The 27618-nt window shown below is 45.4% G+C and overlaps 1 protein-coding gene across 3 annotated transcripts in view; it reads left to right on the top strand.

Annotated features, from left to right (window-relative positions):
* The window catches only part of TMEM132D (transmembrane protein 132D), a 601443-nt gene that overhangs the window by 502408 nt on the left and 71417 nt on the right, over positions 1-27618 (top strand). For all 3 annotated transcript variants that reach the window (XM_084763643.1, XM_084763641.1, XM_084763642.1), the window contains one exon: positions 24589-24732. In XM_084763643.1, coding sequence (XP_084619769.1) covers positions 24589-24732 — 144 coding nt within the window. The remainder of the gene's footprint in view (positions 1-24588; positions 24733-27618) is intronic.

The raw sequence follows: 27618 nt of genomic DNA on the forward strand, positions 1-27618 counted from the left end.
CTCAATGCTGGGAGAGTACAGCAAGATAAAGAGGTCACCGTCTTCCCTCTGCTGAGCTATCCGGCTGCAGACAAGCATCCTCTAGACTCATGCATAAATATTTAACCAAAAGCAATATGCTTCGCAAACTTCTTTTTCCTTGAAAAATAACTTCATTAGGCAGGAAGGAAAGCTGCAGAGCTCGCTGGTGAGAGAGTCCATGAAAGCTCATTCTCGTGAAACCTGAAAGATGGTTCAACATCCATTCAGAATAGGATCTTGATTGATGATGACCTCTGGGTCTTGGTGGAACTCCCAGAGGACACTCAGAGTGTACCTCACTAACTACCCCCTTAGCTAAAAGTCCACAGGCAGTGGATAGGTCTCCAAACAATTTCTCTTTCCAAAGTCTTCAAAATGCCAGGCTGCAAGGGCTCATGCATTTTTATTTCTGCTTGAATTCGGGCTCCCTTTTCTCATAGTCATCTGGTAATTAAGAGTCTCACTCTGTTGCCCAGGTTGGTCTTGAACTCACTATGTAGCTCAAACTCACAATGATGTTATGCTATGTATGTTCTGCCCGTTCAGTTAATATGCTTGGATCATGTGCCCCTTTCCCAAGCACTTTGATGGGAACTGAAGGAAAAATCTACACACAGCATGTGTGCCCTCGGCCCCTGGGAACAGGGTATCAGGTGAGGAAAACAGCTTTTAATCAAATGATTACAGAAGTGAGCGCATAGACTATTATCTATGACAAGTGCCATCAAAGAACAGAGAGAGTGGGAGAACTGCAGGAGGTCAGGGTTGGCCCACTAAAGGAAGTCTGAAGAGCCTTCTCTCAGAAATGGAGGGATGCATGTTCATGCAAGTACGTGTGCATGTGTGCGTGTGTGCATGTGTGTGTGTTAACAATATTTAATAATTCTTCGAGAATTATTTTGAGCGTATCCCCCCTCCCCTATGAAGTCCTCCTACAGCCACTTTCCTGCCTCTTCCCACACCCAACTTTGAGATTTCTTGGGGTTTTTTTTCTCTCCCCCACCCCCGCATCCCCTACCATGAGTCCTGCTTATGTTACTCAGCTAATACAGGAGTGAGGTCTGCCCTGGCATGTGGTTGTCCAACCAGGAGGACACATCATGAAAGAAAACTAACACACACTCCCTCCCCCTCTCTGCAGCAATGAAATGCCGATAGCGCCTCAGTTAGTGATGGAGTTTTGTTCCTACCACCCCAACCCCATGTTGGGATTGGTCTAGCTTTAGCATGAGCAGGTCCTGAGGATGCTTTCATAGCTGCTGTAAGTTCCTGTGTGCAACCACATCCCTGTGTCTGAAAAGCAGTATTTCAGTGTGACTCACCTGTAATCCCAGTGCTCAGAAGGTAGAGACAGGGAATCACCAGAGTGACCTAACTAGGCAGACTAGCCATATTGGCAAGATATGAGCTTAAATGAGAGACTCTGCCTCAAATAATAAGATAGAGAGTGATCAAGGCCCAATGTCTGCTTCCACACACATGCACATACATGTATGCACAAGCACACAAACATGCATGTACACACACCATGCCCACATATACATATACACACATGCAGAAGATAATACAAAAAAGAAATTGCACATTACATATACAGATCAACAAATTCCATCTCTCCAACCTCAAAGAGTTCTATTTGGCAGAACAAAACATCCATAAAATGATAATGACAGGTAAATTTAACATTCAAAATTGCAAAGTAATTTCATGGCTTTTAAATCACAGAAAAGGGAGATTATTCCCCGTGCTGATTCTGGTAACTTCCCCCATTCTTTTGCTCACCGGTGCTGTAGTTTGTGAACAATATATAGTTCTAAGTTGATGCATTATCTTAGAGGACTATTCTGAGTTTCTTAATTCATTCAACAGAGTTCTTCTGAGAATTGACTTTATTCCAGGTACCTGGATCTGTCTTTGGTGCAGCGTCTACCTGGGTATCATGACAATTGCTACCCTGGGGGAAATGCAAACCAATTTACTGCAGCTCAAGACTAGCATTGAACAAACTTAAATTATCAACAGAATGGGAAATGGAAGGTATCCATGGCGACATGGAAGGAAAGCAAGGAGCCATTTCATATCTTAGGGAGGGAAAAATAGATGATGAGAAAGAGCCATGGAATGTAGAAAACATGGTTTTAACAGGGTTTCTGTCTGAGTATCAGGGTTGCCACCTACTTCTGGGTGCTCCTGTGAATTCTCTAAATGTTCTACAATAAGACTGACTCATCTTTTATTCCTAATGTAAGAAAATAACTGCTTGTTTATTTGGCCTGGGAAGTAAACATCATCAAGTGTCAACCAAGCAGCCATGTCTCCCTTTTCTTTGCTAAAAGAAAACTACATTGGGGTGGGGGAGGTGGCTCAGTGGGTAAAAAGCAAAGTGCTTGCTATGCAGGTTTGAGGGCACGAGTTTGATCCCCAGAGCCCACACGAAAAGTCGGACATGGTGGTACATGCTTGCAATCCAGGCACTGGGGAGACCAAGATGGAAGGCCCCTCAGGGTTCCATGGCTAGACAGCATAGTCTGCTTGGCGAGTTCCAGGCCAGTAAAGAACCCTTCTCCACTTGAAAAATAAAAATAGAGGGGAGGCTCCTGAGAACCAATACCTGAGGATGATCTTTGTTCTCCTCATGTATCCCTACCTATACACACATCAGATAAAGTGGAGGGGGAGGAAGAAATGGGAGGAAGGAGGGAGGGAGGGAGGGAGGGAGGGAGGGAGGGAGGGAGGGAGAGATAGGAGAGAGACAGAGTCAGAGAGGTAGCTTGAGAACCAGTTTTGTCCTAAAAGTGGGAGGAAATGTGTTCAGGAAACCTGGAGTCACAGCCAGGGAACCATAATCACAGCCCTTGGATGCTCTGCATGTCAGAGCAGATGTCTACATCGTGAGCAGGCTCCAGAAAACATCTTTGCGCTTGCTATTCTGAAGGCTGGGCAAGCTTGTCAGCAGGACAGCGCTTGCTCTCTGTATGCCAGTGGCTGATCTCGCCTTGCTTGTCTGGGGTCCTAGTTAGGGTTTCCAATGTTTTGAAGAGACACCGTGACCATGGCAACTCTCATAAATAAAAGCATTTAATTGGGGCCGGCTTACAGGCTCAGAGGTTTAGTTCATTATCACCACGATGGAAAGCGTGGTGGCGCATAGGCAGACATGGTGCTGGGCAAGGAGCTGGCGTTCTACATCTGGTTTGGCAGGCCTGAAACCTCAAAGCCCACCCTCAGTGATACACTTCCTCCAACTAGGCCACACCTATTCCAATAAAGCCACCCCTCCTAATCCTTTCAAACACTGTGACTCCCTGTGAGCTTATAGGGGTCCTTTTCTTTCAGACCTGCTCACCTGCAGGATTCATTGGCATAGAAGATGTGTCACTTGATTACTTCTGGAGAGACTATATTCCAAAGTAGGTCATATTCACGGGCACTGGGCAATAAGCTTCACATGCATTTGGTTATGGAGAGGGGACAAAGCAGGGCCCATAACACAGGTCTTATCAAAGTGTGTTGGGTTGGCATCCATCTCAAAGGCCTTTAGGCAAATTCAAGACCTTACTATGCATCATAGAAATGGGCAGGGAAGCAGGGCATGGTTGCACACACCTTTCATCCCAGCACTCGGGAGGCAGAGAAAGGTGGATCACTGTGAGTTGGAGCCCAGCCTGATCTACAAAGCAAGTCCAGGACAGCCAGAGCTACATACACAGAGAAACCCTGTCTTGAAAAAACCAAAAAAAAACAAAACAAAACAAAGCAAAAACAAAAAACAAAAAAGAAAAGAAAGAAAGAAAGAAAGAAAAGAAATTGTCAGGGAACCTGTAGATGAGAAATGAATCCTAGTTCAGATCCCTGATGACTCCAGCATGCAGTTAGATCTGAGAACCAGCCACTGGCTTCTTGGATCAGAGAGCTAGTGATCCTGAGTGAGTCCCCCCTGGTTGGTTTGGTCAACCAGAAATCTATAGAACCACTCTTCCTTGGGATTCACTCCCCCAAGATTTGGTTTTCTTATTCAGGTCTTCCTGAGCAAAGTACAAAATAGTGATGCTGGTTAAGATTGGCCACATTTGAGAACCTGTGTTCTAGGTCAGTTGAAATCATCTCTCTGTACTTGAGAGGTGTGAAGTTGGGCATACGGTACTTTCCAGGGTGGCCACATATGATTGTGTGTGTGTCTACAAAGAGTCTTGCCATGAGCTGCCTGGTTTAGGAGGGGGTGTAATGTTCTTGCATCATGTGCACAGAGATCCTCATTTCTTGCCCAACAATAGTGGCTCCATTTAAGCTTTGTCTACTTAGAAGAACATTTCTATTTTATACAAAGTGCTGCAAGTACCAATTGCTGTCGTAGAATAATTTTCTCTCAACAGAAGGCAGATTCAGGCAGGAAATAGTCCTTGATTTTTCAGTATTTGTGGTTCTGTGAAGATGTGACTGGAGCTTCAGCTGCCATTTTGTCACCGTGATTTGTTAGAAAACATAGGGATCCTAGGGATGACAGAGACAAAGAAAAAAATGGTGCTTAGAACCCTAAAATTCTATGCATTGGCTAACCAGACCACCTCTTGCTTTGGATTTCATGCTTTGTATTAATATATAGAGATCAATATTATAGAGATGAAACAAAACCACATGGAAGTTGGGAGTGCTGGGGCATGCCTATAAGGCCATCACTCAGGAGGCAGAAATGGGGTGATCTCTGTGACCCTCAGGCCAGCCTGCTCTATAAAGCAAAGTTCCCAGCCAGCCAGGGCTACATAGCAAGACCCTGTCTAAAGAACAAACAAGCGAAAATTAAAAATTAATAAAAGAGCGCACACAATGAGATCTCACTTCATATCTATCATAATGTGGGAGGAAAAGAACAGAAAATAAGATTAGAAGGTACTGAACACTTGAACAGTTTGGGACTGACCAAATGATAGCTCCCATGGAACAGGCAACTGTTCCTCAAAAATTAAAAGTAGAACTATCATATCCTGAAATAATTGAAAACAGTATCTTACAGGAATATTTATGCTTCCCTATTATTTGGAGTTTATTCATAATGACATGTCATGGCATTAGTGGATGATAGACAAAATGTGATACATCCTCCATATAATGGACTATTACACAGCCTTTAAGGACAGGGAATTTGAGTTCCTGATGCAGTGCAGATAAACCTTGAGAATCTAATACTAAGTGAAGTGAATGAGCTAGTTGCACAAAACCCAAATATTGCATTATTCCAACTTCATGGAGCATCTAGAGAAGTCAAGTTCCTGGGAAGAAAAAGTAGAGCCAAGGGAAAATACAAGTTATTACTTAATGGATAGAAAGTTTTAGTCTTGGAAGATAAATGTCTTCTGATGTTTGGTTTACAGCAATATAAGTATATTTCACACTATACATTTGAGAATAAGTTTGTGTTGTAATTAAATTTTTAACCTCTATCCTTAATGAATACAGTTGCAAAAGTTCTCAGGAAAATACTAGCAAATCAAATCTAATAATAATGAAAAAGATTATTCATAATGGCCATCTAGGACTCGTTCCAGGAATGCAAGGAAGGCTGGTTCACTCAATGGAATAGCTCAGAAATAGAAGAGAAAAAATGGTTGATCCACACAGGGATTGATATGAATTTTAAAATAGTTCTTATCACTGAAAGTCAGTGAAAATGGTACTTTCTAAAATTACTCTAGTTACATCAGATTCTAAAAAACTAATTCAGTGACAGAAAGTAGATCAGCAGAGAGGCGTGAGATGTCACTTATCAAGGACTACAAAGAAAATGTTGTAGCTGATTGATATGCTAATTACATTGGTTATGCTGATATTTCTATTAGTGTTTACATAAATACTTAAATCAAACATTTTAAATGTGAGTGGCTTACTACATAATACATATAACTTATATGATAGATCTTGATGTGTTTATACAATTTTATACATAAATGTATAAAATAAACCTATGGCTAACTGCATACCTAATGGTGAAAGGCTAAATAAAAGATCCTGTAAGATCGAGAAAATTAAATGCCCACTCACATAATAAAAGTTGATAAGATATTCATCTTAGTACTAATATTGTTCTATTGTTATGAAGGCAACTTTTGTTTTTAAAAACTATTCAATCGGAGCCTTGCTTACAGTTTCATGGGGGTTAATCCACTATCATTATGGTGGGGAGTGTGGCAGCAGGCAGGCATGATGCTGGAGCAGTAGCTGAGAGCTACATCCTGATCCACAGTCAGGAGTGGGCACCATTGGGCCTGGCATAGGCTTTTGAAACTTTCAAGCCTACTCCTAGTGACACACCTCCAGTAGGGCCACACTTCCTCCAACATGGCCACACTTCCTCCAACAAGGCCACACTTCCTCCAACATGGCCACACTTCCTCCAACACGGCCACACTTCCTCCAACATGGCCACACTTCCTCCAACAAGGCCATACTGCCTACTCTTTCTCAGATACCTTACCCACTGAGGACTAAGTATGCGCATATATGAATCTATGGGGCCAATATCATTCAAACCATAATATGAAATATGGCCAACAAATATGTGGATTTTCAGCATCATGAATCACTGGTGAGATGCAAGTCAAAACCACAAGAAGATCTGATCTCAGATCCATAAGGACATAGTGAGATGGTGGGGGAAGGGAAAATATCTAGGAGCTACTCAAGAAAAAGAAATCTGAAGGAAAGAAAGAAAAGTGCCTCTGCCTACAGACAAAGTGTCCTGGTATGTGAGAAACCCTACATATTTCACTGTTAAATAAGTTCAGAAATATGGCAGGGCTCAAAACAAGCATCAATAGCAAGTTATCCGAAACTAAGAGAAGAAGGAGGAGAAAAAGAGGAGGAGGAGAGGCAGAGGGAAGGGGAAGAGGAGGAAGAAAGCGGAGGGAGAGGGCTAATTTACAGTAGTATCCAAAGCAAAATATGTTCAGATAATTTTAACCAAGGAGATGAAAACTTTGTGCACTGAAATTTTTAAGATGGTAATAAAAAATAAAATAAGGTAAAACACAAAGAAATGGAAGGTAGCCAGTGTTCATGGAGTAGAGAGTCTGTCATAGTTAAAAATGTCTACATCACCCAAAGCAATCTGCAGGTTTACAGTAGCCCTGTCAGAACTTTAGCAGTGCTTTCCCCAAATGTTTACAACAATCCTAAAATTCATATGGGACTTAAGAGGCTCCAGGGTTACCAGAGCAAGCTTGAAAACAAAGAGCAAAACCAAAGGACATGCACCCCCTGACATCTGTAGATAATTGAATTGCATCACTTTTATCTGATCCAACATGTTCTCCCTCCAAAGAAGTAAGTCGTATGTCCACAAGAATTTACACCGGGCATATACCATTTGACTCTTTCTGCTTCTGGGTTAACTCACTCATTATGATCATTTCTAGTTCAATCCATTTGTCCACAAATTTCGGGAATTCCTTGTTTTTAATAGCTGAGTGGTATTCCATAGTGTAAATGTACCACAGTTTCTTTATCCATTCTTCTACTGAGGGACACTTAGGCTGTTTCCATGTTCTGGCTATTATGAATAAGGCTGCTGTGAACATGGTTAAGCAAAATTTCTTGTTGTGTACTGGAGCATCTTCAGGGTATATTCCAAGGAGTGGAATAGCTGGGTCTTGAGGAAACCCTATTCCCAGTTTTCTGAGATAGCACCAGATAGATTTCCAAAGTGCCTGTATACTAGTTTGCATTCCCACCAGCAATGAAGGAGTGTTCCTCTCTCTCCACATCCTTGCCAGCATGTGGTGTCGCTTGAATTTTTGATCTTAGCCATTCTGATGGGTGTAAGATAGATCTCAGAGTTGTTTTGATTTGCATTTCCCTGATGACTAAGGAGGTTGAGCATTTCTTTAAGTGTTTCTTAGCCATTTGATATTCCTCTGTTGAGAATTCTCTGTTTAGTTCTGAGCCCTATTTCTCAATTGGGTTATTTGGTTTGGTGGTGTTTAATTTCTTGAGTTCTTTATATATTTTGGATATTAGACCTTTGTCAGATGTAGGGTTGGTGATACTAGCCCAAGGGGCATGTACCATGAAAGTCTTCACTCAGCAGGAAACTGGGACAGAGGGGAGGGCATCCTATTGGGACTCTAGATGAGAGAAACATGGGAGAATGGCAAAGTGGAAGGATCCAGAGGGTCCTAGAAACCTACAAGAAGAACATTATGATAGGCAGATTTGGGCCCAGAGGTCCTGCTCAAACTATGCCACCAGCCAAGGACAATACGTGCAGTAAACTTCAAACCCCTACCCAGATCTAGCCAATGGCAGGACATTCTCCACAGTTGAGTGGAGAGTGGGGTATGACTTTCACATGTACTCTGGTGCCTCATATTTGACCACGTCCCCTGGATGGGGAGACCTGATGACACTCAGAGGAAGGATAGCAGGCTACCAAGAAGAGACTTGATACCCTATGAGCATATAAAGAGGGAGGTAGTCCCCCTCAGGAACAGTCATAGGGGAGGAGAGTAAGGGGAAAATGGGAGGGATACAAGAGATGGGAGGATACAAGGGATGGGATAACCATTGAGATGTAATATGAATAAATTAATTTAAAAATGAAAATAAATAAAAATAAAAATAAATTTTAAAAAAATAATTTACACCAGGATTTTTAAATCAGCACTTCTTAGAAAAAATACATTGGGGCAGACCAAATGCCATTAAGTGATTGAATATGCAATTAGCCTGTGAGGTAGCCACATAATTAAGCAACACTAAACAAAGAGAGTCAACCTAAAAACCACTGTTAGGATCTGGAGAGAGATGGTTCGGTGGTTAGGAGCACTGACTCTGCTTTCAGAGGACCAGGGTTCACTTCGCAGCACCCACACAGCAGCTCACAACCATCTAAAAATCTAGTTCCAGGCAATCTGATGCCCTCTTCTGGCCTCCATGATCAACTGCACTCACATGCACATACACACTGAAAAAGACATGCATACACACAAATAACAAATAAAAAACATCATGCTAAGAGAAAGAAACTAGTCAGAAAAGACGTGTGTGTGTGTGTGTGTGTGTGTGTGTGTGTGTATGTGTGTGTGTGTGTGTGTGTGTGTGTGAAATTATCAAAATTACAAACCTAGACTGAAAAAAGCAATAGTGCATTAAAAAAGAATTAACTACAAAGGAATATGAGCAAACTTTGACATGAAGGATTCTCCCCAAACTGGATTGTGGTGATTGCTGCACAATTGCATACATTTAGTGAAAGGCGTTGAACCATGCTTCTAAAATGGGCACATTTGTTGCATGTAAATCATATCTAATTGGCTCTGTTAATCTAGCTGAGACATAGAACAACCAAAGCTGGGCCCCAGTGGTGGCAGAGCTTCTTCTCCAAGATCAGGTGGGAGGGATATAAATCCAGGTTTTAATTTGACTGGAATCTGTATTTAAGTTATGCAGGAAGGCCTACCATGTTGCCCTTAATGGAGTGTCTCCAATGTGACTTCTGTGCACACTTAATGCACGCCTAATGAGATTCTTTGGCCATCTAATTATTAAGCATGTTTAATGGGGTTTAACAATTGCATACGGATGCATAGAGCTTTTAACATAGATTTTTCCTTATCAAAATACCCTTAAGATAATGGATTTAGCCCACACAGATTGTCTTTGAGGAGAAAATTCATTAGAAATTCCTGTAATAATGGTCCTTATATTCCTCACAGTTATTAAAAACCTATCCTATTACCATATGTAAGTCATTATTATTGACATTGCATATGGATTTTGTGATTCCAAGTGACTATAATATTTTAAAGGGATTTAGGCAAAACAGGAAATTTTATGAAACCTACTTTATTTTTAGAAAAGAAACAAGCAGGGAAAAGCCTAGCTCTGTGTTTGGAGCAGACAGGAACAAGCCTGCAGGTCATTATAAATCTCGTTTTACAGAAATGTAGCCGTTTGGAGGCAAAGCCTAAGTCAAGAGGAGATTTATCTTCTCAAGCAACGTAGACTGGGCACTAGTGTAAATTTTCCTGATAGGAGCCTGAGAAAATTAGACTTACAGCTGAGTCTCCGACAAGCAAGGACTCGAGTTCTCCACTAGCTGCTTGTTTCTAAGGAAGTTGTGACGGGCAGGTTCTGTCTCTTCACACCAGCGCCCCCAGTCCCTCCTTTTCTAACTTCCTCAGATCTGTAAACGAGCAGCCTTCTTCAACGTGCCCACTCTCTTTCCATTAATTTCTGTGCTTTAATTTTCTTAGCATCCTTCCTATGTGGTATCCTAAGACACTGTGGAGCATATTCCTGGCTCCCCGCCTCCCTCCTGAAGTCACTTTCAGGAATCCTTATGAAAGGGCCTAACTCTTAAAGTTAGCTTTTGCTACAAGCCAAGGTAGAGTTCCATCTCTGACTCTCTGTCTGGCCGCATATCTCACCCAGTGGGTGAGAAAGCAGTGTTGTCTTTATAGACCTCCTTCACAAAAAGAGTCCATCTGAAAAGTGTGATATAGTTTCATGTTCAGTTTAATTTCTTCCCCCCCCCCCCATCCCCTGTTTGGTCTAGAACGTTCTCCCCACACGCTGACAAAGTTGTAGCTTTTATCATCTAGATTTTGCTGTTTTTATTTGAGTCCCCTGAAAACAGAAACTTGATTGTGTGTGTGTGTGTGTGTGTGTGTGTGTGTGTGTGTGTGTGTGTGTTTTTAAATAGTATTAACAGGCTAGAGAGACAGCTCAGGGTGAAGAGCACTTGCTGCTCTTGCAGAAGGGCATGAGTTCTACTCCAAGCACCCACGTTGGGTGGCTCCTACCTGCCTGTAACTCCAGCTCCGGAGGATCCAGTGCCTCCTGTGGACACCATGGGTACCTGATTCCACAGGCACACGACACACAGAGAGGCATATGCACACTTGAATAAAAATGAAATCTAATCAAAACACGTTAATCTCTTTCCTCCCATTGTGTGTTTCCCTTTATTTCAGAGTTTGTGCCTCCGGGGCACAGACTTGATTCTGCTCTCACTAAAGAAAGAAAAGAAGTGTCCAGTAACAAGATAGGGACACAGGAGCATGCAGACTCTGTGGTAGAACGTGTTTGTTGAATTTTCTTCATTCCCCCTATTGTCTCCTCCCTCTAACTCTTCCTGTTCCCCTTCCCCTCTCAAATCCATCACCTCTTTATTATTATTATTATTATTATTATTATTATTATTATTATTATTATTATTGAATCTGCTGAGTCAACTTGGTGTTGTTCATATATAGATGCACTCACTTGGGATTTAATGATGTATCAGGGGCCTCATCCCTGCAGAACACTAACTCTTCCCCTCCTAGTAGCCAATAATAGCTTATAGTTCCTCAGCTAGGCACAGACCTTGAGGTACTTGCTATATTCACATTAATAAGTCAGATGATGTTGTCTTTGCCTTCTGTGTTGACTGACCTAGCTTGGACCATGTTTGTGAACACATGTTTGCAGGCCTCAAAGGGGCCTAATAGGGTCATCTTTGAAGCTACTCATCTTCCTGGGCTGCAATCCATAGTAATCAATTCAGAATCAAAATCTGGGGCTAAGATCAACCTGACACTACATTTGACGACTACTACAAAAACATGAAAACTGACTGCTTCCTGGGTCTCCCTCGGGGTGGAGGTGTGGGGGTCCTAATATGTCAGAACAGGAATCAGGATCAGGAAGCTGATGCTTCATCTACCTGGGTTGCAAATCATTCCCACAGCCCCTACCCTCAGGAATCCCAAGATCTCAGAAAGATACAGGGAGTCGTCTCTGATGCGCCTGTGGTTTCTTATATAATGACAAAGCTCTCGGATGGAGCTGGAGTCACCACCCCAGTCTGCTAAATTGGAGCAAACCTGTAACTTGGTGGAACTGAACCCATGACCTTGGGCTACCCAGCTGAGAGAATCAACCATGGATGCTTGGTTGGATGGATATGGCTTGCAGCCCTCCTGTAGAGTCCAGCTTAATTAAATCAAAAGTAAAAATAAAAGCAGCTACGGGAAATGGTGATGGCGTGGATGTCCCACTGAAGGAAGGCCCTGCTATTGATGCTCTTGTACCGAGCCAAACTATGAGGGAGCTGTAAATATGCAGGGTATTATACACACTATGCCTTGTGGATATGATGAGATTTTCTTATTGTAGCTAGGAACTGTGGGGACCCGGGGCTGTCTACCAGTATCTACCAGTTTGCAACATGAAGCAGAGTACCATGAGAATAAGGCCATGGTGTAGATTATCCATGGAAAATGAGAATGGATTAGAGGTGACCTCATGATGGACTCAAGAAACACGAGTTAAGTGATAGCATGTCCTTCAGCCTGACAGGCCAGGGAGGCTTGAGTATCCTGCTTGCACTTGACAGTGGCAGGGAAACAGGAGCTGGATTCACAGGGGAGGGGGGCTCTGCAGCACTCAGGTGAAGCTGGGCCTCTTGACTTCCCTGTAAGAAATAATTTGAGATGAGGTGGCATGAGGCAGAGTTGAAGCTTATTAAGATTGTGTGTGTGTGTGTGCTGAGTTCATATGTGCACCTGCCCTGCTGTGCTAGGAAATCCCATTTCCTTGTTGTCACCCACAGTCTCTGGCTTTTTACAATACTTCTTCTGCTCCTTTGGCAATGATGCCTGATCCTTGGGTTGAGGGCGGGGGGGGGGGGGAAGGGCACAAAATAGATGTCCCATTTAGGGCTGAGCAGTCTGGGGGCTTTTATTCTCTGCAACTTGACCAGACAGAGGACATACTTTCATTACGTGAGCATTCAAAATTGGGCCAGGCTGGATTGGCCCACTGCGCCTAATTCCCAGATGTGTTTGAATCAAGACCATGAGCTGCCGAAGGATAGAGCCGCTTGCTGTGTTGCGTGGAGCGGGATGTGCATGGAGTGTGATACAGGTGGGAGGAGGCCCAGGTTGATCAATCGACTCATAGGAAAGGATTATAAGCATAGCTCAAGTGGATCTCGGACTTGGATTCCTAAGTTTTACCTGTGTTTTGTATTTGCTGCTTTTCTTCACTGTGACAAAAACACCGTGACCAAGGCAGCTTCTACATGAAAGAGTTTATTTGGGTTTACGGTACCAGAGGGAAAGCCCATAATGGTGAGGGAGACCTGGCAGCAGGCCGCTGCAACGAGAAGCTGAAAGCTCACATCTTCAGCCACAACCAGGAAGCAGAGAGAGCAAACTAGAAAAGTGTGAGGCGGTAAACTCTAAAAGCCCCGTGCCTGATGACCTATTTCCTCTAGTAAGACTCTGCCTCCTAGAGGTTCCATAAACTTCCCCAAACAGCGCCACCTTCTGGGGGACCACGTTTAGATACATGAGCCTGTTGGGGACATTCTCCAGCTAGCATGGATTGCCTGCCTCAAAACCTTTATTGGGGAGAGAATGAAAGGATTGCTCCTCCCCCCCCCCCTTTTTTTCCCTTTTGATGCCCATGACGTCATCTGACTTTTACTTTCTCTGGGGGTGAGGACAGTGGTACCATTCTCAGGAAGTAGCAAAGAATAGTGACTTCTTGGTGGGGTAGGAGGACCCCACCTGTCAGAGGTCATAGGGAGGGGAATAAAATGGAAAAGGGAGGGTGGGAACAGGAAGATAAGAGCAAGGGGATTACAATGTAATGTGAATTATTTATTTATTTATTTATTTATTTATTTATTTATTTATTTAAAAGAATGTTGACTTCTCCTTGCACAGTCCAAAGAAGAGAAAGATGGCTGGCAACATGTAGCCCAGGGTGCCTCATGGCTGACTCAGCCCTGGATTGATTTAGCTGCATTTCCCACTGTAAATCTTCATGGCATCCGCCCTCCTTCAATTAGTGTGGGCTGCAGGCATGCAAATTCTTTTTTTTTTTTTTTACATTAGCCTAAGAAAAACATAATTAAGAAGTTGTCTGCCCAAGTGGGGAGGGGAGAGAACATAATGTCTCCAGGGGCCAAACTGAAGATGACTTTTGCACTCAGCACTGGTGGGGATTAGCCACGCCTCGGCATCCTCATTAGCATAGACGATCAGTTCTTGCGCTCTGGCCCCCACGTGGGGCTTGCTGAAATCCTTGGGGCTTGCAGGACCCAAAGAGGCAGCGGCTCTCCACAAAGCCCACTTTCAAAACGGCCCCTTTTGCAAAGCACAGCCTTGGAGCGGCTCTTTGATGTTTATTAATTCTGTCTGCCCTTCCCAAACCAATTGAATTAATTCCTTAGTCTCATGAACCGTAAAACTGATACGCTTCTCCAGGCGTACGGAAAAATCTGTCGCCTTTGACAATTTGACATGCATTTTTCTGTAGCAATTGAGAAGTGGATGAGAGCCCCGCTCGGTTAAAGGCTGCGAGCAGAGCTTTCCCCTGGCTTCAAAGAGTAAGACTTCACGCCATCAGGAAGGACCTATCAACACAGATTAAGAACTCATACTATGTTTTGTGGCACTGCTGGTTGCGGGTTCTGCGTGAAGGAGAAACTTCATTTAAGAACCGTTGTCAACATCCACAGCTGTCAGTCCGTGATCTGTGTGAATTCGCTGAACAGCAGTTAGTCACATTGTTACTTCTCTTCTGAATCACTGCACTTAGTGTTTCTGACACAAACAGCATCTTACTTAAAAACAAGATTGGGCTTGAGAGACGGATCCGCAGGTAAGGGCGCTTGTTCCCTTTAGAGAAGACCAGTGTTCAGTTCCCAGCTCCCACAAGGCAGCTCACAGCCCCTGTAACTGCAGCTGCAGGGGATCTAACGCCCCCTTCTGGGCTCCACGGGTAACAACACACACACAGGACTAAAAATTCTTTAAAAGGGAACAAGATAAAGGAAGCCCAGTTGTTATTCCTTTATCCTTTGTGTTTCTTACAGACTTCCCCTTTAGCTGTTGGCTGTGGCATGGTTTGTTTCCTGGTACATTACTCATGCGCCACTATTCTAGAAACTTCTAAGCCAGGAACCCAGACTCAAAACATCCTGCAGAGTCTTGAATCAGCCTATGCGAAGAAGGATTAGGCTCATGGAAAGCAGCTGTTTCCCCCACCAGAATCAAAGTCTGGATATCTGGACCCCAGCACATCTGCATCGGTGACTCTGGTTTCGCCCATTTCTCGGTTTTGAAGTGGATGATTTTGCTGGTTAGGTTTTGTCAATAAGCTACAGTCATGCTGGAAGAGGCAGCCTCAGACTAAGGATTGCCTCCATCAGCTTGGCCTGCGGGCAAGTCTGTAGGGTAGTCCTTTGATTGATGGTGAAGTGAGAGGGTCCAGCCTACCTGGGCAGGTGGTCTTGAGCTATATAAGGAAGCATGCTGAACAAGCCACGAAGAGCAAGCCAGTAAGCAGCACCCGTCCGGTGGCCTCTGCATCAGCTCCTGCCTCCAAGTTCCTGCCCTGCTTGAGTTGCCACCCTGCCTTCTTCACACAGACTGTGTGCTGTAAGCTGAAATAAACCCTTTCCTCCCTACGTTGCTTTTGGCACAGTGTCCTATCACAGCAACAGAATGCAAGCCAAGGGAGTGGTCCTTCTAAAAGGAGTTTGGCCTGAAGACTCAAGGCAGCATGTCTACAGGCCAGATCCAGTCAAAGAATACATGTTGTTTACAAGCTTAGCATGTCAGCATTTGAGGGGAAGGAAAAAAAGAAAAACAAAAAACCCTGAAGTATCTTCATCAGAAGTCATTCTGGTCTACATTTCAAAACTCAATGCTGAGTCAGGATGGGGAAGAAATATGCACGTGCCACAGTGGAGAGGAGCCTGCTGGCATCAAACTACATGGACCCAGACAGACAGACAGACAGACAGACAGGACTACCCAGAGTGTGATTCAGTTCATGGGACTCAGTCATGAAGGAGAAATCCATGGATAGGAATTAGGTGACTGATTGAGGCTGGAGGTGGGGATATGTGAGGACAGCTAAACGATACATAGTTTCTTTTGGGTGGGATAAAAATTATCTTTAAAGTGTAGCAGTGTTGCACAGATCTGTGAGTAGGTTAAAAGCCAATACATAATGACTCTAAAAGAGTGGACTGTGTGGACTGTGACTCCTATGTCAACTAACTGTCCCCATGTGTTCAGTGTGAGACTAAAATTGTGGCAGACCTCAAATATAGGGGGACCATATTTGGAAATCAGTAAACACCTGTTGAAGGACCATTCCAAAATCAAATTTATGTCGACCCCCTAAGAGCCTCCAGGGAGATGGGCTGTGATCTTTCTATTCACTCTTTTGGCTAGGTTAATTTTTTTTTGTCCTGTTTTTATGCTGTTTTGCTTTTAAGACAGGATCTCCTGTAGCCCAGGTTGATCTTGAATTCCTCTGTAGCCAAAGTTACCCCTTAACTCCTGATCTTCTGCCTCTGCCTCCCAAGTGTTGAGCTTACAAGCTTGGACCAACATTACCTGACTGCTGTGGGTTTTGTTTTGTTCTTTTATTGTTTAATATCCCACCAGGGTTGGAGGCCATGCACTCCGTGGTACCTACCAAAAATTAAAAAAGGAAGGAATCTGTCATTTATGGCGTGTCCTGGGTCACCCAACCATCTTTAGCCTCACACATACAGTCGGAGAAGCAGTGGGCTTGCCTCTGCTTCTTGCCGATTCCTCTCTATACAACTGTAATCTTGAGGGTGAAATTGGCTTAAAGCTTTAAGCTCATTAGCTTGATTTTGTCTTCCTTGTGAAAGGGAATTCACACACCCATTGTGTGAGGAAGAGGATAATCCTGCCCAATACAAGCAAGCACAGGGGTTCAAACAACCTACTAACAAGGGGGAAGCATTGGGGGCCTGGGGAGCCGACCCCATTTGGTACCATAGATTTATTCAAAATGTGCTTTCCTGGTAGAGATGAGGTTCTTTTTATTATCCTCAGTTTGCTTCTTTTGTAGCAGCTAATACAATAAGTAAAACACACACCCTCAACGACCCCCAGAAGTGCACGGTCCAGAGGTTTAGCAGATTTCTAACCTCACTCCATGGCAGTGACATAGTGCCCCAGGTTACCCCCCTAAGTCAGAAACTCCTTCTTGAGGGATCTCAGTCCTACTATCTAATCAGTTTAAGGAGTTAATTAAACAGCTGTCACTCCGATGCTTAATTCCCAAACTAGATGCTAAGGAAGATTTGAAATTAGTTATGCAAAAATCAAGACTTGCTATGGTGACGCTGGGAGAATTGTTCAGCAGGCTGGGATATACGGAGCCTGAGTCCCTGAGAACAGAGGCTGGGGGTGGGGGGTACCCAGAAAGTCCTGGGAGAAATGCCTGCCTCCCTCGACTGAGGCCAGACAGCTAGGCAAGAGGTGATAACACCACTGTCTTTGTCAGACATGAGCACAGTCTACCAGGAAGAGACTTACGGTGCACCTGCGGGTCACCTTACACGTGCTTTGTTCCAGTTTTCATAAAAGGTAGGCCACACAGCAAAGTCAGGATTTCACATAAAAACATTAACTCTCAGCTCCTCTGCAGAAATCCAGACATGAGCAAACTGTCCTCATGTCGGAAAGGTTGCAATTAGCTGGGTCTAAAACCGTCCCCTTTGAATCGGGTGTGAGATTCTCCTTATCAAATGATGTGATCACCTCCATCCCCGGGCACAGCCTGAGTTGGGTTCCCAGTTTAGCTACTGTCAGAGGCAAACTGTACAAGAAGTTCTATTCCCTCGAGATGCTCAGGCTGGGACCTTGAGGCTCTGAGAACCCCCGTGGAGAGGCCAGGAGCTGAAGCAGTTGAGGCAGGTATCCCTCCATACCCTCCTGAGGGGAAAAAATGTGGATTGGATGGCCATGAAACAGGACAGGAGGCGAGGTCTTTGTGTTTCACTCGCCCATCTTCACTGGGAGCCTCTGATGCTGGGGACACTGCTGCAGCACTTAACATTCACGGCTGGGGAGCCTGGATTCAGTCTCCGACTTGATGCTGCAGTAACGCACAGCTGAGCCCACTCACACAGCTCCCAGAGCACCCATGCAGTGCAGCCTGCGGGGCCTCAAAGCCTCTAGCTGCTCATTGCTGATGAGATGTTGTTATCTGTCCCTGGTTTGAGTAACAAGTCCGTGCCTTGGGGAGGGTACGTGTGCAAAATGCATGCTTTTAATCCTAAAGTCGGCATCTATCTGAGCAGTGGCCATGGATGCTGAGAGACGCCAGGAGGGCAGGGCGGTCCCATTCCCACCCTGCTCTAACTCCTGATGGAGTCCCCTGAATGTTGTGCTAGATTGTATCTCTCTCTATCCCCATCACTCTCCTCTCCCTCCTCCTCCTCCTCCTCTTCCTCCTCCTCTTTTTCCTTCCCTCCCTTGTCTCTCTAGCCTTTTCCTTTTGCCAAGAGCGTACTGGATCCATATAAGTCGTTGCATACATTATGATACAGTTAGTAATAACCAACCTTATTGAAAAGCTAGTAACATCAATCACTCTTAAGAGCTGAGCTCATTTACTCACGCTGTTCCAATGGATGCGATGTGGAAGCGAGGCTGATGGGAGAGCAAGGTGCAAAGTGATCTGGTGACTTACAAAAAAAAAGCATGCGTGCATGCAGGAAAGGGCAAAGCAGGGACTGTGTAATGCAGGAATGGGAACCCGGACGCTGCACACTGACACACGAACAGACTCCTCTAGACCATCCTTGGCTTTCAGGATGAGGACACTTAGCTCCCAAGAGCTCACATTCCCTCCTCCAAGGTCTCTTTGTTCATACCCGGGCCCCCAAGCTAGAATTCCTATTTTCATTTCTGCTCCCGGAGGCCAGGCATGACTGAAAATCTAGTTAGTCATCAGGTAGAGTCGGCAAAAGAAAGACCAGCATGCTTTGGGGCATCACCAGTCATCGTAGCCTAAGGGCCTACATACACACAACCCTCACTTCACCCCCAGTGACTTGGCAACATTTACAAGATTTATCCTGCAGGTGAGGAAACAAAGGCACAAAGCTGCTTACTCGTTTTTTTCCAAGAGTCACAGAGAAAGCAGGAGCAAGAAATTAGGGTCCCGCAAGCTGGGTAGTCAGCATGTGGCAGGCTGAAGGATGGCCAAGCACTCTTATCTCTCAAGGTAGACAGGGCCTCAAGAACCATTAAGCATGCGCGCGTGAAACACCGGTCATCCACCTTCATTTCTGCTCTAGATCTGAGTAGGTGGCTCCAGTCCAGGGCCCCTTGTCTGGTACATCGAGGTGACGTCTTGGAATTCTTCCAGAGACCTCATTAGTCCCATGTCTGGTAGGTTACTGGTGTGTTTCTGCTATGCCTGCCAACCAGATCCCTCTGTATGCGACTCAGGATCCCTCCTGGCAAGGCAGCTTATTCCCAAAAGTCAGTCTTCTTGGGGAAAAGCCAGGTGAAACCTGCATTTTGCGTTGTATTGTTGCCTCACCTCAGGAGTCACACACAGCTTTCTAGACTCCATCCTTGTGTCCCCGAAGCCAGACTCAGCCTTTCTAGGGCAGTGCCAAAGAGCTATCCAGGAATCAATACGTGATCTTGTTTCCTCCTAGATTTACTGAGTTTTAATTGACAAGAAAATGCTCTACAGCGTGCAGGGTGGTGTTTTTAGTTACGTTCTGAAGTGATAATAGAGCCATGAGCTCACATAGTTTGTTTGATATTGTTACCGGCGTTAGGACATGTAAGCCTGGCTCCATTGGCAGACTTCAAGTATCTAGAACATTCTCATCGACCACAGTCACCCAGCTGAACATCAGATCCCAGAGCGTAACCATCTCCAACCTGCAGTTCGTAGCCTCCTCTATCTGATCTCCCCGGTACCTGATTATAACAGTTTCCTTGAAGTAATAGGCGTATCCAGTAAAGAGACCCAACCAAGACTATGTAATGTGACCAAGGAGAGAGGTCCAAACGCAGCAGAGACAGTGCCTCATATATCATACTGTTATTTGGTTCTTGCGTGATGATTAATCCTAAATATCAGTGTGACACAGCCTAGAGTCACCTGAGAGTCTGAATAAATGACTACCTGAATGAGGTTGGTCTGTATCTATGTCTGAGAGGGATTGGTTGTTCTTACTTGAGTTGATTGAGATGAGAAGCCCCAGCCCACTGTGGGCAGTACTAATCCCTAGGCTTGGGTCTTGGGCTCTGTGAGTAGAGAAAAGTGAGCTGGGCAGTCACTAAACATACATGGGTGCATTCTCTCCCCCGGATGTGATGTAGCCCTCTCTCTTAAGATCCTACCACCGTGATGGAGTCTAACCAGGAGATTGTGAGCTATAAATATACACTTCCACCCCTAGGTTTCTTCTCACGGAGCAGTTTATTACAGCACCAGCAATGAAACTAGAGCAGTAGATTAGATCTAAAAATGGTTCCATCGAGACAAGGTTATATACAGTACGCTATTTCAGTGCGTAGGAGAAACGTTCACAGCACGGGCAGGAGAGTTGGGCTCAAAGGGACATGGGGAAGGGAGTGCTTGTGGACCATCTTTTCAGGAACTGTCGAGCAGGCATGATGTTTTACAACAGTGAACATGTGCGGCTTTGATAAAGCAGTTAAGGGAAAAGAACATAGCTGGGTGTGCCTTGGTGGCACCAAGAAGCCAGCCTAAGTGGCAGTCTACTTAGCTTTTCAAACTCCTCCTGCTCCCTGTTAAGTGGAGAGATGGTCTTATTTCAGGACGAGGGCTAAAATGCAGAATTGTGTGTGCTATGATACTGCCACTTAACCGAGGCACACCTCCCACCCCCCCATCCATTTGATGGAACAGAGAGTGGTTTGTGAATTTGTATGTGTCACAGGCATCAGACTGAGTGATGCTCCCCGCTGGCGAGAAGAGGCACGGGGGCTTATTTATGGCCCTGCAGTCTTACTGCTAATTAGATCTACTATCTCTCTGGTCATCTAATAACTCTCTGGTGTTTAATGTGGTACCCACGAAAACCTCCCAACTCATCACCCTGTCAGTGTTCGCTGCTTATTGAGGGTGTGTGAGTCCAGGGTGGTGCAAACTTCAGACAACAAACAAAAGGCAAGGACAGGGTGGTGAGTTATCACTCTGCTTCTTAGGTTATGGACCTTTGAGGGGGAAGTGGGAGGGCTTTAAGAACTCAACCACACCTAGGAAGAGCATGCTTTGGGGAACACTGGGTCACCAAAATGACTTAAGCTGGGTCTGCCTAAGAAACGGGGACAGTGGGTCACCTAGTGCATGGAGTACATTCTGGGGTTGAGTGTTGTATCACTGAGAATAGATCAGCTTATGTGGCCATGACTTTGAAATCACACTGAACTAGGACAAGAAAACCCTGGTCACTCCTCCTGCCTACCAAGGTCAGCAGGAGACTCCTCTCCACGAAAGGGACTTGGGTGACCTTGGGAGGTCATCTGGAACCTGATTCCTTCAACCTCGTGCATTTGAGCGTTTGACCCAATAAACCCTTTGATAATTTCATAGGTGTATAAAGTGTACCTTGGTCAGATCCACCACCACCTCCTCTCCTCCCCGAGTATGTCTATACCCACCTTAAAAAACAAAACAAACAAACAAACAGAAACTCCATGTCCAATGAAGGGTGCTTACATGTCAGTGTGGGGGGGGACACTCTACCAGTGGCCGCACTCCTGAAGAAAAATGGCTCCCTTTCCCCCAGGCATCATCAGCTACGAATAACTCCTCAGCTAGGAAAGGATGGAGCTTCATGGCCCCCTCCCTGTTCGTGCCGGAATGTCACCTGGCTTGGTCTTGTGCAGGCAACCTTAGCTCCTTCGAGGGAGTTGGTGTGTTCATCAGCCACATCTTGTCCCGAGGACAGAATTCCCCATCTCTTCCCTCCAACCTCTGGCTCTTACAGTCTTCCTCTGTCTCTTCTCAATATTCCCCGAGCCTTGCAGGGGTTGATATCGATGCCCCAGTGAGAACTGAGCCTCCCCAGCACTCCGCTCAGTTCTACTTCTCTGTGTTAACTGTCGCCCACTGCAGAGAGAAGCCTCCTTAACCTTGGTTGACAACAGCCCCGATCATCAGGCTGCCAGCAAAACGGAGGTGGCTATCATTTCTTACAACTGGTAATAATGCAGTTGACCCAAGGGAAGCATCTATAAGGTGGGCCCAGCAAGATGGCTCAGCACATAAAGGGCTTCCGGCCAAATCTAACAATTTGAGTTTGATTCCTAGGTTCCACATAGTGGAAGGAGAGAACAGATTCTCAGAAATTGTACTCTGACCTCCACATGTGTCCATTTTCTCTCTCTCTCTCTCTCTCTCTCTCTCTCTCTCTCTCTCTCTCTCTCTCTCTCTCCTTTCCCTCTCCCTCTCTCTCTCTCTCCCTCTCTTTCTCTCTCTCTCTCTCTCTCTCTCTCTCTCTCTCTCTCTCCTCCCTCTTCCCTCTCTCCCTCCCCTGCCCCTCTCCCTCTGTCTGTCTCTGTCTGTCTGTCTGTCTCTCTCTCTCTGTCTGCCTGTCTGTTTATCTGTCTATCTGTCTGTCTGTCTGTCTCTGTCTCTCTGTGTCTCTGTCTCTCTGTGTCTCTGTCTCTCTCTCTCTCTCTCTCTGTCTCTCTCTGTCTCTGTCTCTCTCTGTCTCTCTCTCTCTCTCTTTCTCTCTCTCTCTCTCTCACACACACACATACACACACACACACACACACACACACACACACACACAATATGCATACTAAAACATTTAAAGTGTGTCCAATGGGGTATTGGAAGGCCTGTGCATTGCCTTTGATTTCAGGAATGTTGCAAAGTGGAGCCTTGTCCTTTAGGGTAAAAATAGCATATGCCAGCCAAGGCCAAGGCTCATCCAAAGGAACTGAGAAGCTGTGAGCCTCGTGAAGGAGGGAAGAAGTGAATCTTATGTTAGGATCAGGGTTGCCATAAGGAAGGTGGTGATGTCGCTTGAAGATAACTTCTGCTTCTGTCTCCCGCAAGCTACTCACAGGACGCTCTGACTTCACATAAAATTCACAAGACTACTTACAAGCTCTGTCCCAAAAGAAGGTGCCTTAGCGCCCCCCCCCAACTTGAATTTAGAGCAGAGAGACCCTTATTCAGTGGCTGCAGGCCAAAGTAAAATGGCTGCTGAGTCAGATGGCACCCAGCTGACCTTACACACATCCAACTGTATCCTGTTATTCCTCCATCAAGAAGGGCCAGGCAAGCTCTGACTTTACAGAATGCGATGGTTGCTGAAAGGCCTCATGGGAACACTGCCAGAGAAAGAGAAGCTGCAATGGCACTGACAAGCCAGGAGCTAGGGCTTGGAGGCTATGGCTGTGCAGAATCTGAGGAGTGTTATGTAGTGTGTTGGGAGCTAGGAAGTCCTGAGTGAATGTGTGTTCTTGACATGGCCTCAGCCATGTCAAAGATCCAAAAACCTCGAACTCCTGGGACAATGTCAAAGCCTTCCAGGGATGAGGCTCAAGAGAAGTGCAAATCTTTCTGGTCCATGTGCAGATGTCGACAGTGTGTGCAGAAATGTCCACCATAGTTTCCCCATATTTATGGCCTGAAGTCTGCTCCCCAATGGACACTGATCCTACTTATATTAGCTAAACCTGCCTCAGTGTGTGGCTGTATATAACAACCCCGCCTCCTTGTTCATCAGTATGCAATAATCCCACATGCCTGTTCAACTGTATATAAACATATACTATGTATATAATAAACGAGGTGCTGTGGCTTGTCTTTCAGAGAGCCCAGCCCCCCTGATCCGAGCTTTACTGTGTATCTGTGTATTTGTCTTTTCTTCATTCCCTCTTTACCCCGCCAGGTCAGTCGCTGAAGCCATGCAGCCTGCTCAGCACCTTCCAACATTATTAAGGATAGCCAGTGTAGTTTTTCAGCCCAGTACCAGCCCAATTCCACTGCACCATGCAACTAGGCCACATGGTGAGCCAGGGACAAATCTCTTGTCTCACCTCTAAAGGAAAAGTTTAATAGGAAAAAAATGTATGCTTTTATGAGTTCTCAGGAGTGAGTGAGTGAGTGAGTGAGTTTTATGCATGCACGTGCTGCATTAGAGGGGCTGTGGGCGTGTGAGCTCAGTCACAATAGCATTCGGTCGCCAGAGCCCAGGGAAAGCCTGGTAAGTCACAAGGAGTGAAAAGAGAGAATAGAGTGGAGCAAGCAAGGCTCCTCTCATCTTCTTGGTGGCCTCACCAATCTCAGCTCTTATAGGTTGTAACCGTTGTATACAAGGTTAGAACTATGTAGGTCACTAACGCAAGGATTCAGAAGCTGGAGTTCACCATACAAGTCTCACCTTCATTTCCCCCTTGGGGGAAATCTAAGAAGCAGGAATGTTGCCTGTCTCATCTGGTGATGTGAAGGTCGCAGAGTCAGTACTTGCAGTGTTCTTACGAGGGTGCTGGGTACATAGTAAAATTCATATGCACAGTGTTAGTTATGAATTTACGACATCGCTATCCCCATTGCATCCTCTCTACAAAATCCAGATGTCCACAGAAGTGCCTCTCAGCAGCTGGTTGCCATCAACACTTGGCTTCCTGTGCCCAGGTAAAAGGCCGGGTCTTTTGCAGGGAGGCAGGAAGAGGTATCCAGATGACAGGTCATCTGGGGATTAGATAATGGATAATATGTTTGTTCTTCCAGGAGGCTGAGATCCTGAACACCGCCATCCTCACTGGGAAGACGGTGGCTGTCCCTGTGAAGGTGATCTCGGTAGAGGAAGATGGCACAGTACAAGGTCTGTCGGACTCGGTGGAGTGCAGGTCATCCGACGAAGACGTGGTTAAGGCAAGTGGTCAGTTCCTCACCCATGCAGAGACCCATAGGTACATGAGCATGGGTGTGTATCCCCAGCTGGGATCTGTGGGGTCTTCTGGGTTCTTCCCGTTGTGGTTTCTCTGCAACTCAAATCAGGAGTGTCTCCCAGCCCAAAGACAAAAAGGGCAAACGCTGCTCTAGCCCCCCATCTGGGCTGTGGGAACCTTTCTTCTGAGCCTTTGTCACCTGGCTTTGGTCTTTTCTCAGACCCTGGGAAGCAGCAAGTGGGACGTGGGGACCACATACACCCCTCTCAGACTGACAACAGAAATTTCTTTCCACCCACTTGAGCTATAAAGGTATGGGAAGGAGAGTCAGGACCTGGACCAGTGTACACGCAGCCATGCTCCATGATGCGTTTACGGCCGGATGGCCTGTAAGAAATCGACAAAGGCATAAAGTTTATGATTACGACCAACTTTGATTTACAAAGCCAGCCACTGGAGAGAGAGGAGTTGACTCCCAGCCACTGGCCCTCCCACTCAATTCTATATGAGGGAGGGACACCACACACATCACACCCTAGGCCATCCCTCTGTTCTATTCATCATTCCATTCTTCCTCCCTAGCTCTTCTTTCTCTTTTTAAATTGAAAGCAAAAAAAAAAAAAAAAAAAAAAAAAAAAAAAAGTCAAGACAAAAGCATGCAGGGAGAAGCCTTAGGGCAAGGACTCCAGTCTGGAATCTGTCAGCAAGGTTCCAGACAATCCAGGGTCGGGTGGGGGGATTTTTATAGCTGCCATGACCAACTCCACAGCCAGAGCCATGGTAAACAGATGTCGCATCACATCCTTGAGGTAAACAAGGATGCTGAAGGAGGTTTCTAAGCATTCCTAGGGCTTCCTTCTTACCAAATCCAGAAAGAATAGCACACAGTGCCCCAGGGTTTCTGGATACGAGTCACTGTAGCCTATGTGCCCAGAATGGAACCTCCAGAGATTGAGCATCACTAGTAATTTGGGAAACAATCAATAAACACAAATAGGATCTTTTCTTAGTGTTAGTTTCTTCTCGGGATGCCAGGACCACCAAGAGGCACGCTTATCCAGAGCTGAGAGGAAAGAGATCTGCAGGAGAATGACACAGTTGTGTGGCACTTTCCATAACATGCCATCCCAATTTACATCTTCCAGAGTCCTCTTTATAGCACACGGCCAATCCTTCTGTGTCTCTGAGCATCATCTCAGCTCATCTTTCAGTTCTCTCTTTCTGTCTCCCACATCTAGTCTTCTACAAAAAAAAACTTTCTGGGGATTTCCTAGGCGATCAAATTCAATACCTCTTCTCTGGGATGGGTTCCCATCCTGATCCAGGACACTGTGGACTCTACATCCAGGAATGACCTATGACCTTCTCCTCCCATTCCCAGAGTGACCCATGCCCACATCCCTTCCCCACCTCTACGTCAATGCAGCATCCAGGATGGTCAGAGACATCCCCACAGTAGCACTCAGATACTGAGAACCATCCGCTAGCTTCCCTTCTGACTCGGAGTACCCAGACTGCACACCTCATACCAACCTCGGGCTCGTTATGCACCCTCCCCATCCATCACTCTGGCCACCAGAGTCTCTGTGGTTTGTTTGAGGCTCATTTTGCTCTGCTAAAGATTGAAAATAGGCAAGAAAACACCACTTAAGAAAAGCCTTTGACTGAGCCTAATGCTGCATCCCAGTAATAGGATCTCCCAACTGACTGGAAGAGTCAGCCCAACCTTCTTCTTTTTTTTTTCTTTTCTTTTCTTTTTAATTAATTTATTCATATTACATCTCAGTTGTTAGCCCATCCCTTGTATCCTCCCATTCCTCCCTTCCTCCCACTTCCCCCCTACTCCCCTCCCCTATGTCTGTGTCTGAGGGGGACCTCCTCCCCCTGTATATGCTCATAGGGTATCAAGTCTCTCCTTGATGACCTATTATCCTTCCTCTGAGTGCCACCAGGCATCTCCATCCAAGGGACATGTTCAAATATGGGGCACCAGAGTTTGTGTGAAAGTCAGATCTCCTTCTCCACTCAACAGTGGAGAATGTCCTGTCCATCAGCTAGTCTGGGTAGGGGTTCGAGGTTTACTGCCTATATTTTCCTTGGCTGTTGCCATAGTTTGCGGAGGACCCCAGGGCCCAGACTCACATGTAGTTTTCCAGGACCCACTGGATCCTTCTATTTCCTCATTCTCCCAGATTTCTCACACCTAAAGTCTCAATAGGATGTCCTCCCCTCTTACCCACTTTCCTGGTAGGTACAGTTTTTTTATGAGGACGAACAACTTGGACTAGTGTCTCGATATAAGTGAGTATATACCATTTAGCTCTTTTTGCTTCTGTGTGAACTCACTCATTATGACAATTTCTAGTTCAATCCATTTGTCCACAAATTTTGGAAATTCCTTGTTTTTAATAGCTGAGTAGTATTCCATAGTGTAGATGTACCACAGTTTTTTTATCCAGCCTTCTTATATAATCAAAAAGAAACCTGAGGTATGTGCCATCCGCGGGCCTTCTGCTAGACACCACAGATAAGGCTCCCCCTGGTGCTCCTCAGGCCTGAGTGGGAATGGCTACTGAGTTTAACTGAAGCTTGTGACCGCAGAAGGCACTTGCTCAAGCTGCCTAAACATCTGGGCCTGGGACAGCGCCCCTTGGAGCTGGACTTGTGCCTTGGCAGCAAGGCCCTGTGGTTACTATGTAGCTTCCTTGAGACTTCTTGCCATGTCCCAAGCAGGCCTGGCTGTAATGAAGGCTGGCCTCTCAGCTGCTCAGCTGATAGTCCTCTGCTGAAGCAAGCCATCCAGAGCACCAAGGGAGTCTGACAGCTCTCAGTCAAGGAGCCAAATCACCACAGCCTCCAACATCTTAGC

The sequence above is a fragment of the Acomys minous genome, assembly GCF_964271855.1.
Source record: "Acomys minous genome assembly, chromosome: 16".
NCBI classification, from domain to species: Eukaryota; Metazoa; Chordata; class Mammalia; order Rodentia; family Muridae; genus Acomys; species Acomys minous.